This window comes from Panthera pardus, unplaced genomic scaffold, assembly GCF_024362965.1.
Source record: "Panthera pardus isolate Hobbes unplaced genomic scaffold, ASM2436296v1 HiC_scaffold_12, whole genome shotgun sequence".
Taxonomy (NCBI): domain Eukaryota; kingdom Metazoa; phylum Chordata; class Mammalia; order Carnivora; family Felidae; genus Panthera; species Panthera pardus.
In genome coordinates, this window is record NW_026526677.1 from 47,047,563 (window position 1) to 47,060,709 (window position 13,147).

General features: G+C 42.3%; 1 protein-coding gene across 1 annotated transcript in view; it reads left to right on the forward strand.

Moving 5' to 3' along the window:
* Positions 1–6,741: 6,741 nt before the first annotated feature.
* Positions 6,742–13,147, forward strand: part of LOC128776244 (uncharacterized) — a 128,716-nt gene continuing 122,310 nt past the window's right edge. Inside the window, exon 1 of the mRNA XM_053900618.1 lies at positions 6,742–7,167. Within this exon, the coding sequence (XP_053756593.1) occupies positions 6,742–7,167 (426 nt within the window). The remainder of the gene's footprint in view (positions 7,168–13,147) is intronic.

Consider the following 13,147-nt stretch of genomic DNA (forward strand, 5'->3'; position numbering starts at 1 on the left):
TAAGTGAATATTTATAGGAATGTGATGTACAGCTTGAGAACTTGTGAATTGAAAGTTAATTAAAGGATGTCCACAATAGCTGATTTACCACAGAGCATCCTGTCTTTCCCTGTGTGAACCATTTTATGCATTTCAGTGAGGGGGCAGTGGAGCTGGTGGGAGCTGAAGGGCCCTCTCTAGGGGTTCATTGCAGGAAGATGAGCAAAGAGGAAGCCTGGATCTTGGAGAAACCACAGGATGCCCCTTGGAAACTTGCAAAATGATTGGGAAGAATCTAAGTGGGGTTGGATTTTGGAGAGAGTAGGGGGGAGTGGGCGGTGGGGGAAGGCTAGATCAAGGCATATGTAGGATTTGGGATTATGTAGTGTTTTTTTTTTTTCTGTCTTATTTTTCATGTTATGCTTTACTTGATATGACCTGAAAAAGAAAAGCCAGCTAAATTTATATTCCCCAGTGACTACGGATAGGCACATAGGCACTCTATGCATGTTTACTGATTTGAAATGAATAGAACAGGGAAAGTTTCTGTCTAGAGTGTTTAAGAATATATTCAAAATAATGGCTTCTATCAATTGAACTGCACGTTGCTCATTATGCTACCTGTTTCACATTTCATCCTAACTAATCTCAGGTGAATGTTTTTAAGTTCCTGTTTTACAGGGAAGGATATCGAGGCTCAGAGAGGTTAAGTCACTCGTCTAAGTTACAGTAAGTGGCAAAGCCAAGGGTCAAATTAAGAATTGACTGATTCCACAGCCTGTGTTCCACTTTCCCATGCTGTTCTGTTTATCTGCGTTACTAAGACTACTCAGAAGTAAGATCACTTTCCCGAGTGATATTAATCAGATTTCCTGTGGAATCATTACTTATATATATTTATTCTCTAATGTGTGAACTCCTAGGGTAGAGAGAGCTGTCTAATTCATCTTTTGTCCCTACTGCTTAGCACGATGACTGGTACATAATAATAATAGCTTTCATTGAGTATTAGTGTTAAACACAGTTCAAAGTGCTTTATGTACATTAACTTAATCCTCACAATAACTTTATAAGCTATACACTATTATTATCTTCATTCTACAGATAAAGAAATGGAGCCACAAAGAGGCTAAGTAATTTGCTCAATTTATCATAGAGGCTTTTAGTGTTCACCCTTCCCTGGGTCTCCTCTCTAAGCATGTGGGAGGATGATTTTCTTACCCTCTTGGAGTTAGGTGGTCTTGTGACAATAAGCAATGAGTAGAATTGATATGCGTCACTTCTGTGCTATGAGTCACTTCTTCGCTGAAGCATTTCTTTTAATTTGTGAGAGAGAGAAAGAGAGAGAGAGAGAGAGAGAGCAAGCATGAGCAGGGGAGGAGCAGAGGGAGAGGGAGATAGAGCCTTAAGCAGGCTCCATGTCCAGTAGGGAGCCTGACTCCAGGCTTAGTCTCACAACCATGAAATCACAACCCGAGCTGAAATCAAGAGTTGGATGCTCAGCTGACTGAGCCACCCAGACACCCCTGAAGCATTGGGTTGCTGGTATGAGACCCTCCAGTACTCAAGATGCTGACATGTATATACATAGCTAAAGATGCTAGAGTCTCTATCACCCTGGATCGCTGAGTGATTATGTAGGGCACAGCTCTCTCCCTCACATGGGAAATGTAGCTTGGGTAGGAATATATCAAGGTGTTTAAAAAAAATTTTTTTTAACAAGGTGTTTTAAGTAACAGAGATTTCAGTTGTCATCTGTTACACATGGTACAGACTTAAATATATAGCCCCTCCCCCAAACTCAATTAGTTGAAAATCTAATCCCCAATGTGATGGTATTTCGAGGTGGTAGGGACTTTGGTGGTGACTAGATCATGAGGGCAGATCCCTTTCATGAGTGGTATTAGCACCCTTATAAAAGAGACCCCAGCGAGCTCCCTAGCCTCTTCTGCCGTGGATGACACAGTGAGAAGATAGCTGTTTATTAACCATGAAATGGGCTCTCACCAGATAGTGAATCTGTTAGTGCCTTGATCTCAGACTTTCCAGCTTCCAGAACTGTGGGAGAAAAATGTTTTTTATAGGCTGCCAAATCTATGGTATTTTTGTTACAGCAGCCCAAACTGACTGAGACACCATAGCACATCTAACTTATCTTGACTGTTACATGGGATCAGAACTCTGGTAAGTGATAGAGATTTAAATCCAGGCAGTTGGCTTTGAAGTCCATGCCTTAAATCACTGCCCCATACTAAGTAGTAAGTGTCAACTGAATGAATGACAACTAAGTGAATAAATAAATACAAGGCCTCTGTTATTCACTCATGCTTAGTGATCAGAATCTAGCTTTGGTGGGGGTTGAATGCTTTCCTTTTTCTAAGAGTATGCTCTCATTTCATCTTGACACATGGGACAAGTGAGATGAAGAGATCCGATCACGCCAACATTTATCTCGACCTTGTCTTTTGAAGACATTTAGCTAAGTTAGCTTTCAGATCTCATTAAAATTGAAACACTTGGTTATTTCAATTTAGTCATTTTTGACTCTGTGTATTTGAAATGACAACACTATAAATCAAATGTAACTTTAATCACAATTGGACTCTTCAATAACTAACAAAAGGCACAGTCAATTTGGTAATAAAAAGACAGTTCTCCATAGGTGCTTTTGAATTTATTTTGAAAATTGTAAATAATAAAAAAAAATCTAGCAACATTTCAGAGACTAACATGCAGGCAAAAGTAACTCATATTTCAAACTACCTATTGCTGCTTTCATTTTTACATTATCTTTATAGTTTCTTTTATGTGATTGTAATCAGATTATGTCTTTATGTATTATTTTACTTAATATTATAAATATTTTTCAAAATTTCTTAAAAAAAATTTTTTTTAACGTTTATTTATTTTTGAGAGAGACAGAGACAGAGTGCGAGTGGGGGAGGGGCAGAGAGAGAGAGAGAGAGAGGGAGACACAGAATCCTAAGCAGGCTTCAGGCTCTGGGCTGTCAGCACAGAGCAACGCGGGGCTCGAACTCACGAACCGCGAGATCTTGACCTGAGCTGAAGTCGACGCTTCTGATAGCCATCCAGCCGCCTCTATTTTTCAAAATTTCTTAAAACAAGAGTTCATACGGGGTGCCTGGGTGGCTCAGTTGGTTAAGGGGCCGACTTCAGCTCAGGTCATGATCTCACAGTTTGTGGGTTTGATCCCTGCATCAGGCCCTGTGCTGATAGCTCAAGGATTCTTTGTCTCCCTCTCTCTGCCCCACCCTCCCCAGCTCATGCTCTGTCTCTCTCTTTCAAAAATAAATAAACGTTAAGAAAAACCAACAAAACCAAGAGTGCATAGTTATGGCGTCAAAGCACCATTATTTATTTATTTATTGTTTTTTTTTAAAGTTTATTTATTTATTTTGAGAGAGAGAGAGAGAGCGAGCTGGGGAGGGACAGAGAGAGAAGGAGAGAGGGAATCCCAAGTAGGCTCCATGCTGACAGCCCAGAGCCTGACTTGAGGCTTACAAACCGCAAGATCATTACCTGAGCTGAAATCAAGAGTTGGATGCTTAACTGACTGAGTCACCCAGATGCCCCCACCATAATTTAATTAATCAGTCTCACAGTTTGGGACATCTATGTAGACACCTTGCTTTGTTTTTTAACTTATTAAAAACAGACTGACGTGAATAGGTTTACTGTATAGTTTGTTAAAGAGCACATATGACTTTGGTGTGTGACATTGAAGAAGAGTCAACTTTATCTATTTGCAGTTTATAGGACAGGTAAAAATATCTAATTAGAATCTACTGTCTTCTACATTGACAAGTCATGGAAGGAGATATAGGGCCAGGATCAGACCCAGTTTTCTTGACATTTGATTGCATTCTCTGTTCTCATGTCTTATGGGTGACAGCATTTGTTATGTCAAAGTGTGTATTAGTCAGCTTGGGCTGCCATAACAAAATACTATTGACTGGGTGGCTTAAATAATAGGAATTAATTTTTTCACAGTTCTGGAGGCTGGAAGGTCAAAATCAGGGTGTCAGCATGGTCAGGTTCTGGTGAGGGCTTTCTTTGTAGCTTGCCTTCTTTCTGTGTCCTCAGATAGCAGAGAGAGAGAGAGACAGAGAGAGACAGAGAGAGAGAGAGAGATCTCTTCATATAAGGCCACAGTTCTTTGGAATTAGGTCCTACCTTTATTACCTCATTCAACTTTAATTACTTCCTAAAGACCCTACCTAGATACAGTCACACTGGGGGGTTAGGGCTTCAACATATTAATGTGTGTGGAGGGGGGAGGACACACAGTTCAGCTCATAGCAGTGTCACTAAAGAACCACAGTTTAATGGTCAAAGAGAATGGGACCTGATTCAATTTTAACAGGTTTCTAAAATTTACTAGTTTTCTGGGACACCCCACACACATTTTTTCTTTTCTTCTGACACTTATGTCAGGTTTACCAAGTTTCCCCTTGGGCCTTACTTAGCACCAGGGAGCCCAGATCTCTGACCCCATCCCAGTGACTAAAGTGGCATCTATTTCTGGAATAGTTGTAGTCTGCCCTTTCCCCTTGATTATTTCCCCGCTACTGCATTTGTCTTATTGTTAGCTAATTCATATTTTCTTTCCAGGAAGATATAAAGTAGAAATTAACGAAATAGACAATGATTCCAGAAGTGGTGAGCATTTGGTTTCCTTTTTTTATGTACTATCAGTTTATAGTGGTATGTCTATTTTTCACTGGAACATATTGTACTTAACAACAAAGAAACAGTGGCTGATTTTCTTCCTACAGGGGCTTAATATTTTCTCCATATAATATGTATTAGTCTGTGTCTGAGGCTTTTATCTTTTCTAACATGTAAATAACCTTAAGGACTGATTAAATTTTATCAAACGTAAAACATTCATATCCTTTGAGTAAGAAGCCAACATGAATATAATCAATTTGCTAAAAATGTGTGCACCCTGAACTAAGTTGCAAGGTCCTGAATGTACCAGATTATAATGAAAATATCTCCTTAACCATGACTGCAGTGGTTAAAATTTAATGCAACATTAACAGTGAAGTATGGCTCTTCTAATGGTCTCTGCTCCTACTTTCTAAAAGCTAAGGGAGGATTTATGCTACAAACAGGACTCTATATTCATGGAAATATGCAGCTTAGTTTTTAAATATCTCCAGTACATAAAAAGGCCATTTGCTCTGTTTTATGTTTTCATGTATTTATTAGTTTGTAATAACAACCATGACCCCTGGAGGCTGGACATTTTCTAGGAGCTAATGATCTGTCAGGGTTAAAGGTCCAAAGCTTCATGCTGAGAACATTAATCAGTCCACCAGCCCTTAACAGGCAATACCCTCTTCCATCAGTCATTGTGACTCAGGTCCTGCAAGTCAGAGCATGAGGTTTGGAAAGCCTCGACTGTGGGCTGGCTTTGCTGAATACCATAGCACACTGCTAATCATACATGTGTAAACCACTGTCAGAAAACTTGCACTGCAGGGGACATATCTTCTGTGATTGTCACTCTTCTAAAGCCTTGAACCTGTATTTCAAAAATTCAGAATATGAGACAGATCATCATTAACTACCTTTTCAAGCCAATGGTCAAGCAGCATTAAAAATACTGCAAAATGTTTTCATAGGATTGAACCCTATTTAAAAAAAGCATTTTTTGACAATTTTAAAGCTATGATGGATTTTGTAAACAGGAAAATCACAATGAGCCCAATATTCCATTGGTTTTGTTTACAACCGTATTACCATTAACTGAACCGGACGTAGGGCAGGTGATCTGCCCACGCATACCATACTCCTACATCTCTCTCCCTGGAATCTTTCAGAACACGGACACAGAAAAAGCGGGCGACTTTTCGTCTTCAGGCTGCTCTCCCTGATTCTAGCTCAACCTTCCAGGGCTTCTTTAGAGTTCTCATCCTCTACAATCTCTCTGTGGCACGTTGACCACTTCCTCCCTCTAGACACTGCATATTTATTCATTCAACAAGAATTTATTTGGCATCTACAATGCGCCACACACTAGTCTCTCCATCTGGTTTTGGTGCTATCTCTATTTCTTACTTCTTACACCTCTCTGACTCCTCTTTACCTTTCCTGTTTCTTCTCCATTCAGCCTTGGTGTTACCCAGAGTTCTCTTTTTGTCCTCCCCCCCCGCCTTTTTTTTTTGCAGTTTTTTGAGGGACATTTAACATACCACAAAAATCACCCATTTTAAGCATACAGCTTGATACATTTGGGTAAGGGTGCACAGTTGTGCAACCACCATCACAATAGTTTTGGAATACTTTCATCACCCCCAAAATTTCCTTCCTGCCCCATCTCTGGCCTCAGGCAACCACTGATCTGCTTCTTGTCGCTATTGATTTGCCATTTCTAGAATTTCATATAAATGGCATTATTACGTATGTTTTCTTTTGTGTCTGGCTTTTTTCTCTTAGCATGACGTTTTTGAGATTCATCCAAGTTATGGAATGTATCAGCAGCGGTTGGCTCCTTTTTATTGCTCAGTAATATTCCGTTGTATGGATATACCACTTTCCTTTTTATCCATCAGTCTTAAACTTTTTAATCACCTTGGCCTCAGTCTTCCAATTTGTTAAAAGGGCACAATACTGGTAACTTACTTGGAACAGAGCCTGGCACCAGTAGGTTTTCTGTCGCTCATGTTATTACACTGAATTGCTCACTTTTGGGTGGTACGAATGCTTTAACCACACGGAGCTCAAACCAAGAACATGCAGGGCCGACCGGCGGGGTCACCACGTCCGTCCTGGCGAGGCCTGGAAGCTGGAATGGAGGACGGGGTGGAGCCGGGAAGGAGGGGCGCTCGGCGCGGGAGTAAGGGGGGGAGGGGCGGAAAGGTGGAAGAGCTGGAGCGCAGGGTGAAGAAAGAACCGGGAAGGCGCGCAAGGGAGAGCACGGCCTGGGGCGTGGCTTGGGTCGGGGGCGTGGTGCAGGACGCGGCGCGGGTACGTCTGGCCCCGCAGCTTCCGCTCAGCCCCTTTCTGGCGCTGGGGGCTGCCGGACCCCGTTTCCTACGCGGGGCACGCGGCCGGAAGGCCGGACCGCTTTTCTGTCTCGGGGCTCCTGCGGTGGAGTCCGCACCCCGAGGGTCGCTCGGGTGCGAGTGCACGCCCGTCTCTCGAGGCTGGCCGGGCCGGGTAAGCGGGGGCGGGGCCCAGCCGCCGGTGTAGCCTCAGGTTTGCCCCCTGCCCCTCGGCCTGGTAACAGGGCTGGCGAGCCCGGGCCGTGGGAGGGCCCTGAGGAGCGAAAATCGAGAACCGCCAAATTCTGCGCTTCGAATCCTCGCCCTCTGCCGGAGGGACTGTGGGAGAACGGCGCTCTGGCCAGCTCTGTGATAGGCAGTTAGCGATGAGGGGGCGTGTCTTCTATACTAAGTGTGGTGGGCGTTGAGGTTTATAGACTTCTTTCTTAAAATGTGAAGCCGGTCCCAGGCTGATTCTGTAAATGCATAGAAAGTGTTTAGATTTTAAAAACCTCCTCCCGCGTTAGGAGAACTGAGCCGGAAAATCAAGACAGCATACACACTATCACCAGGGTCCCTCTGTTACCTCAAAAGGGTCAGTTGACTTTCTGGGCTTCCCTTGTCAGCTGTAGAATGGAAGATCCCCAGGGCTTTCAGTTCTGGATTCTGTAAAAGCCTCACCATGTGTATCCTTACTGGTGGTGGCTGCTAACAGTGACCGGGGCAAAGAGAATGCAAGGTGCTCGTGACTCTGGTGGGGAGACAAGCCCTGTGCTCAGGAGCTGCCAGTCAGCAGAAACTGGGCGAGTCCATCTCAGGGTCAGGGGTAATATAGATTATAGATGTATACCATCAGGGGATCTGGGCCGACGAAGGAGGAGAGGGCTGTATTTTGAGAAGAGGGGAGAGCTCTCAGACTGGGAAGAGGGGGGTACGGTGTACAAGAGTCAGGATGGCGTGATGAGTCAGTGGGGCCACTGTCACAAGCATATAGAATACTTCCATGACCTTTTCTGGGGTCAGGTCAAGCTCATCATCCTGAGGCTGAGTGGGTGGGTGGCTGGGGTCTCTAGCCCCAGCCAGGGGTTTTAACATGGATGAGTAATTCAAATCTGCCTCATCAGAAAGACCTGTGTGATTGTGATTTGCCTGAAGAGGAGGGGATAAGGGATAGACGATGGTTTGTGGGATTCTTTCAGGGCTGTATTTTACTGATTTGTTTTTCCAAAAGTGCCTCGCAGAGAACGCTGCACACAGTGGGTTCTCATTTGTGTTTTTAAAATCTAATTCCAAGGGGCGCCTAGATGTCTCAGTCGGTTAGGCGTCCGACTTTGGCTCACGTCATGATCTCATCGCTTGTGACTTCGAGGCTCCCCCCACCCTGTGCTGACAGCTCAGCCTGGAGCCTGCTTCAGATTCCGTGTCTCCTTCTCTCTGTGCCCCTCCCCCATTCATGCTCTGTCTGTCTCTCTCAAAAGTAAATAAACATGAAAAAAAAATTTAAATCTAATGCCAAAATCACAGAATGCAAGGCATGGTGAACTCTCTTTCACACCTTCCCCCGCCCCCCCCCATCTCCCCACCTCCCAGTCTGATAGTAACAATAGAAATCCTTCTCTTGTTCATTCCATCCTTGGTGCCTATAATTCTTTTGATGGTAGACAGAGGCTTTTTTATTCCATATTTAGGCCATTCCTGCAATATTGTCCTTAATTCTGGGCAAGAGGGACTTCCTGCAATATTGTCTTCCATACTTTGGAAGAGGGACTTAACTGCAACATGTTCAAGAGAGGATGAGCAACATGATTAGGGGCCTATAAATCATGTCATATGAGGAACAGTTGGGCATATTTGAACTGCAGGGACGTGGTACTCAGTGGGGGAGGTGACAGATGTATTTAAATAAAGTGAAAGGCTGCCAGGAGGAGAAGAACTTGTTTCATATTTCTCAAGTGAGGAGAAACCATAGGGGGCTAATTTTGTTTAGCATGACTGAGAACCTTTTAATGATCAGAACAGTCCAGAAATGGAATGGGCTGCCCCAGGAAGCCTTGATTTATAATCAGGGGAGGTGTTTACTCAGACTGGATTCCATGTGTGGCGATTATTTTAGGAGAATTGATGCAGCAGGTGAAAAATTAGGGGAAAAGGCCTTCTGAGGTCACTTCCAGACATCTGATATTGTATGTTAAACTTTATTTTATTTGATATATTTTAAATATTTATTTTTGAGAGCGAGAGAGTGTGAGTGGGGAGGAGCAGAGAGAGAGGAGGACAGAGGATCAGAAGTGGGCTCTGGCTGATAGCACAGACCTAGATGCAGGGCTCAAACTCATGAACTGGGAGATCATGATCTGAGCCAAAGTTGGATGCTTAACCAACTGCGCCACCCAGGTGCCCCTATGTGTTAAATTTTAGTTGAGAATATCTGACCTTGGGGCACCTGGGTGGCTCAGTTGGTTGAGTGTCTGACTTGATTTCAGGTCTGGTCATGATCCCAGGATCATGGGCTCGAACCTGGAAATAGAGCTCAGCATGAAGTCTGCTTAAGATATTCTCTCTCTCTCTCTCTCTCTCTCTCTCTCTGTCTCTGTCTCTGTCTCTCCCTCTTCCCTGCTTGCATGTGTGCTTTATCTCTCTGTCTCAAATTAAAAAAAAAAAAAGGCATATCTGACCTCAGCTGATTTACACTGAAGCTTCTTTCTTGAGAATGGAGGGTTGGGGAGTAGGAATGTCAGGTGAGGGGACTAATAAATTGTAAATAGGGAGGTAGTAGACAAGGTGAGAAAGAGCCCAAGAAAGAGGGCAGTCCTAAAGGAAGGCTGCCCTAGCCACCTCACAGTTTGGTGTTTTGTATTCTGGGGTCATTCTGTTTAGCTTTGGAGATGTGCCGTGTGGCTTAGTGAGTATATTGGTGCATAGCTTTCTCTCTCTTTCCTTCCTACTAGGTCCTTTCTGTAAAGCACACTCTATTTCCTTGTTGCTACTAACCCCGATCAGTTGGAGTGGCAGATTTAAAGATGAAATGACAAGCAGTTTAAATTAACCAGTGGAATCTAACTTGTGTTGTATTTTTATTCCTTCCCTGTTATTGTGTAGGTCAGTAGGTAGACATTTGATTCACATACCCAATGTGCTTCTCTTGCCTTGGGTTTTAGTTGGTTTTGTCAGCCTTATTTGATTTTGTTTTGATTGGAGCCCAGCTTCATTGTCTGGAGTTTATCTTCACGTAATACAATGTACTAAAGGCAAAGCTATCCTGCCTGCAACCACTGCCTGATGGTCGACATTTCCCCTCTCAGTTTACATTACAGCCGCATCTGGCACATCACATAACATCCTTTTTTATTATTATTGATATGGGATGTGAAAACATTTTGAAAGTGGAAACACCATACAAGTGTAAATTACTATTATAGGTAATATGCAGGTCTTAGGAGGGGGACTTTACATAGATATTTGTTAGTACCTCATAGCAGGACATGACTTTGTTGGTTTTGTGATATGTTATTAGATGGCCACAGCTGTTATTGTAAATTGGCATCTTTAGTTTTTGGTGATTTGATGGGTCTATAGTTTTAAAATGATGTTTCTTCTAGGTGCATGATCCCCAGGTGAAGTTTCATCTTTGATCCTCTGCTTTCTTACTTAAAACATCACATACCTCTGATAAACTCTATGAAACAGAAACATTCTCTTCTTTAAACTTCACTAAATTGGCAAGTTGGAAACAAACCTTTTTTTTTTTTTTTCTGCTTAAAAATCAAATCACAGGCTGCACTTTGTTTAGGGAGCGCATGCTTAGGAAAGTGATCATTTCTACCTAAAGTACATCAAGTCACTACCAGTTACAGCTTAATTATCTTACAGTGTTGCTAGACATATCCGGAACTACTTGTATTGAAATCAGAGTATTGTAATGTGCACTATCTGTAATATTACTAAAAGAATATTGCATAGTTACTCTGATAAAATCATCTTCATCTGACGACCTGTTATGTACTTGCTCATATAGTAGTTTAATTTTTTTCTTTTCAAGTCTTATAGCTCCCTTCTCCAATGAACCTTTTTTGAGGTATGACCAAAGATAGCACCTACTGTAGGTTTGTACGCATATGGTGATGACTTAAACGTTTATAATGCGGTGAATGGAGCTTACTTTTGTCTGTCTTAAGTATCATCAGTTGTAACCAGGTGAGCACCAGTTTGAAAACTCTGATGGCTGTAAAGGAAAATTTAGAACAAGTCGTCATCAAAGAAAGCATAAAGCTGGACAATCAAATAAGAAGTGGAAGTCTCCCTTAATCATCAGAATATACCTCAGCTATATCAGGAAAGTGAAAATATGATATTTTATTCAGAAAACTAGAATATTTTGAAAAATATCTCAAACATTTTCATGGCCTTGTCTTGCAAAAAGAATAAAACTCCTAAAAACAAAAATTCTAAACATGACAAAAAGAGTGTAGGCAATATCAAACCAACCAAAGATGACATTTATCAGTATCAAGCTTTTTCTTTCATCTTTATTCTTTTTCTTTAAGTTTGTTTTGAGAGAGAGAGAGCGTGCATAGTGGGAGAGGGGCAGAGAGAGAGAGGGAGAGAGAGAGAATCCCAAGCAGGCTCCAGGCTCATTGCAGAGCTCTTGAGGGGCTTGATCCCATGACCCTGGGATTATGACCTGAGCCGAAATCAAGAGTCAGACAGTCAACCTACTGAGCCACCCAGGCACTCCAAGAAAAACACATTTAAAAAGTCTTAGGTAAGGGGCACCTGGGTGGCTCAGTTGGTTAAACATCTGACTCTCGATTTTGGCTCAGGTCATGATCTCAGGGGTTCATGGGATCAAACCCCTCATATGGCTCTGTGCTGTCAGTGGAGCCTGGTTGGGATTGTCTCTCTCCTTCTTTCTCTGCCCCTCCCCTGCTCGCACGCGCACACTCCCTCTCTCTCTCTCTCTCTCTCAATGTAAATAAAGAAACTTAAAAAAAAAGTCTTAGGCAAGACCTCTTGTCAGACATAACTTACGAGGTTTTACAGAAACCTCATCTCTCCCCAGGAAAGTAAAACAAGACACGACCAAAAGAGCTATATAAGTATTTATATATGTTTGCCTGTCAGGATGAACACTGCAAACATCAGGTAGCCAGTACTTCTAGATAATTGCAGTGAAGCTCTTAAAACTGCTTCTTGCTGTTTTGTTGATAGGATCCTAGCAGATTCCAGAAAACAGAAAAGGGCACACAAAGGAAATCATTGTTGGCCTTGTATTAGGAGTTGCCATCCCTGAAATAAACAGCTGGCCTCAGAGCATAGAGCTTCCTTTGTCGTCCTGGCCATCTGTGCTGGAATTGAAAACATGTAACTCAGATGAATTTTGGGTGGAGAGTCTGAAAGATAAGCAGGTTTCTCAAACAGGCACATCAAGCCCTAGAAAAATAGGCAGTAGTTTTGATCACAGTCAGGAGATGTTTCTAACTCAGAGGACTTTTATTTTTCCTGATTGAGGCTTTCCCCCAGTTGTCATTGTAGTCAATGCAGTTAATTTGTCTTTAGCAACTCCCAAACATTTTAGGGACAGAAGTAGGAAAGGGAATCACCATTCTGTGATTCTGCAGAAATTTAGCAAGTCTTTAGGTGGAGAAACAGTTCAAGCCACCTCACTCAGGGCAACTTAAGATCCTCTAAGAGAATCAGAAGTCATGTGGGCACCTAAGAGGGGGCCAGTCAGATTTCTTGAGTTCTTCAGCCATAGCTACCTCCTTGTTCTTCAGAAAGAAAGTAGATTTGGATGAAAGTAGATCTGTGGATTTGAGTTGGACTGGAGGAAGCAGAGCTTGGTTAAGAGGGGCTGGGTGTATTTTCTAACCTGCTGGATGCTAGTGATGGAATACATAGGACTTCTAAAAATGTTTTGGAGACTGTGAGCCTTTTAGAAGATAATGATGAAGACTCTGGTATGATGACTGCAATCCTTAGTAATTATAGCCAGAGGGGAAAATGTGTTTGCATCAGGTTACCGATTAGATAAAATATATTCAACAAAATGGAATTAATGATTTTTCTTAAAAAGTTACCTTGATAACAAATATTCTTAGAAAGATGTTAGTGAAAATAACTAAGACAAAGAACATTTCAAGCCTAGAAATTATGCA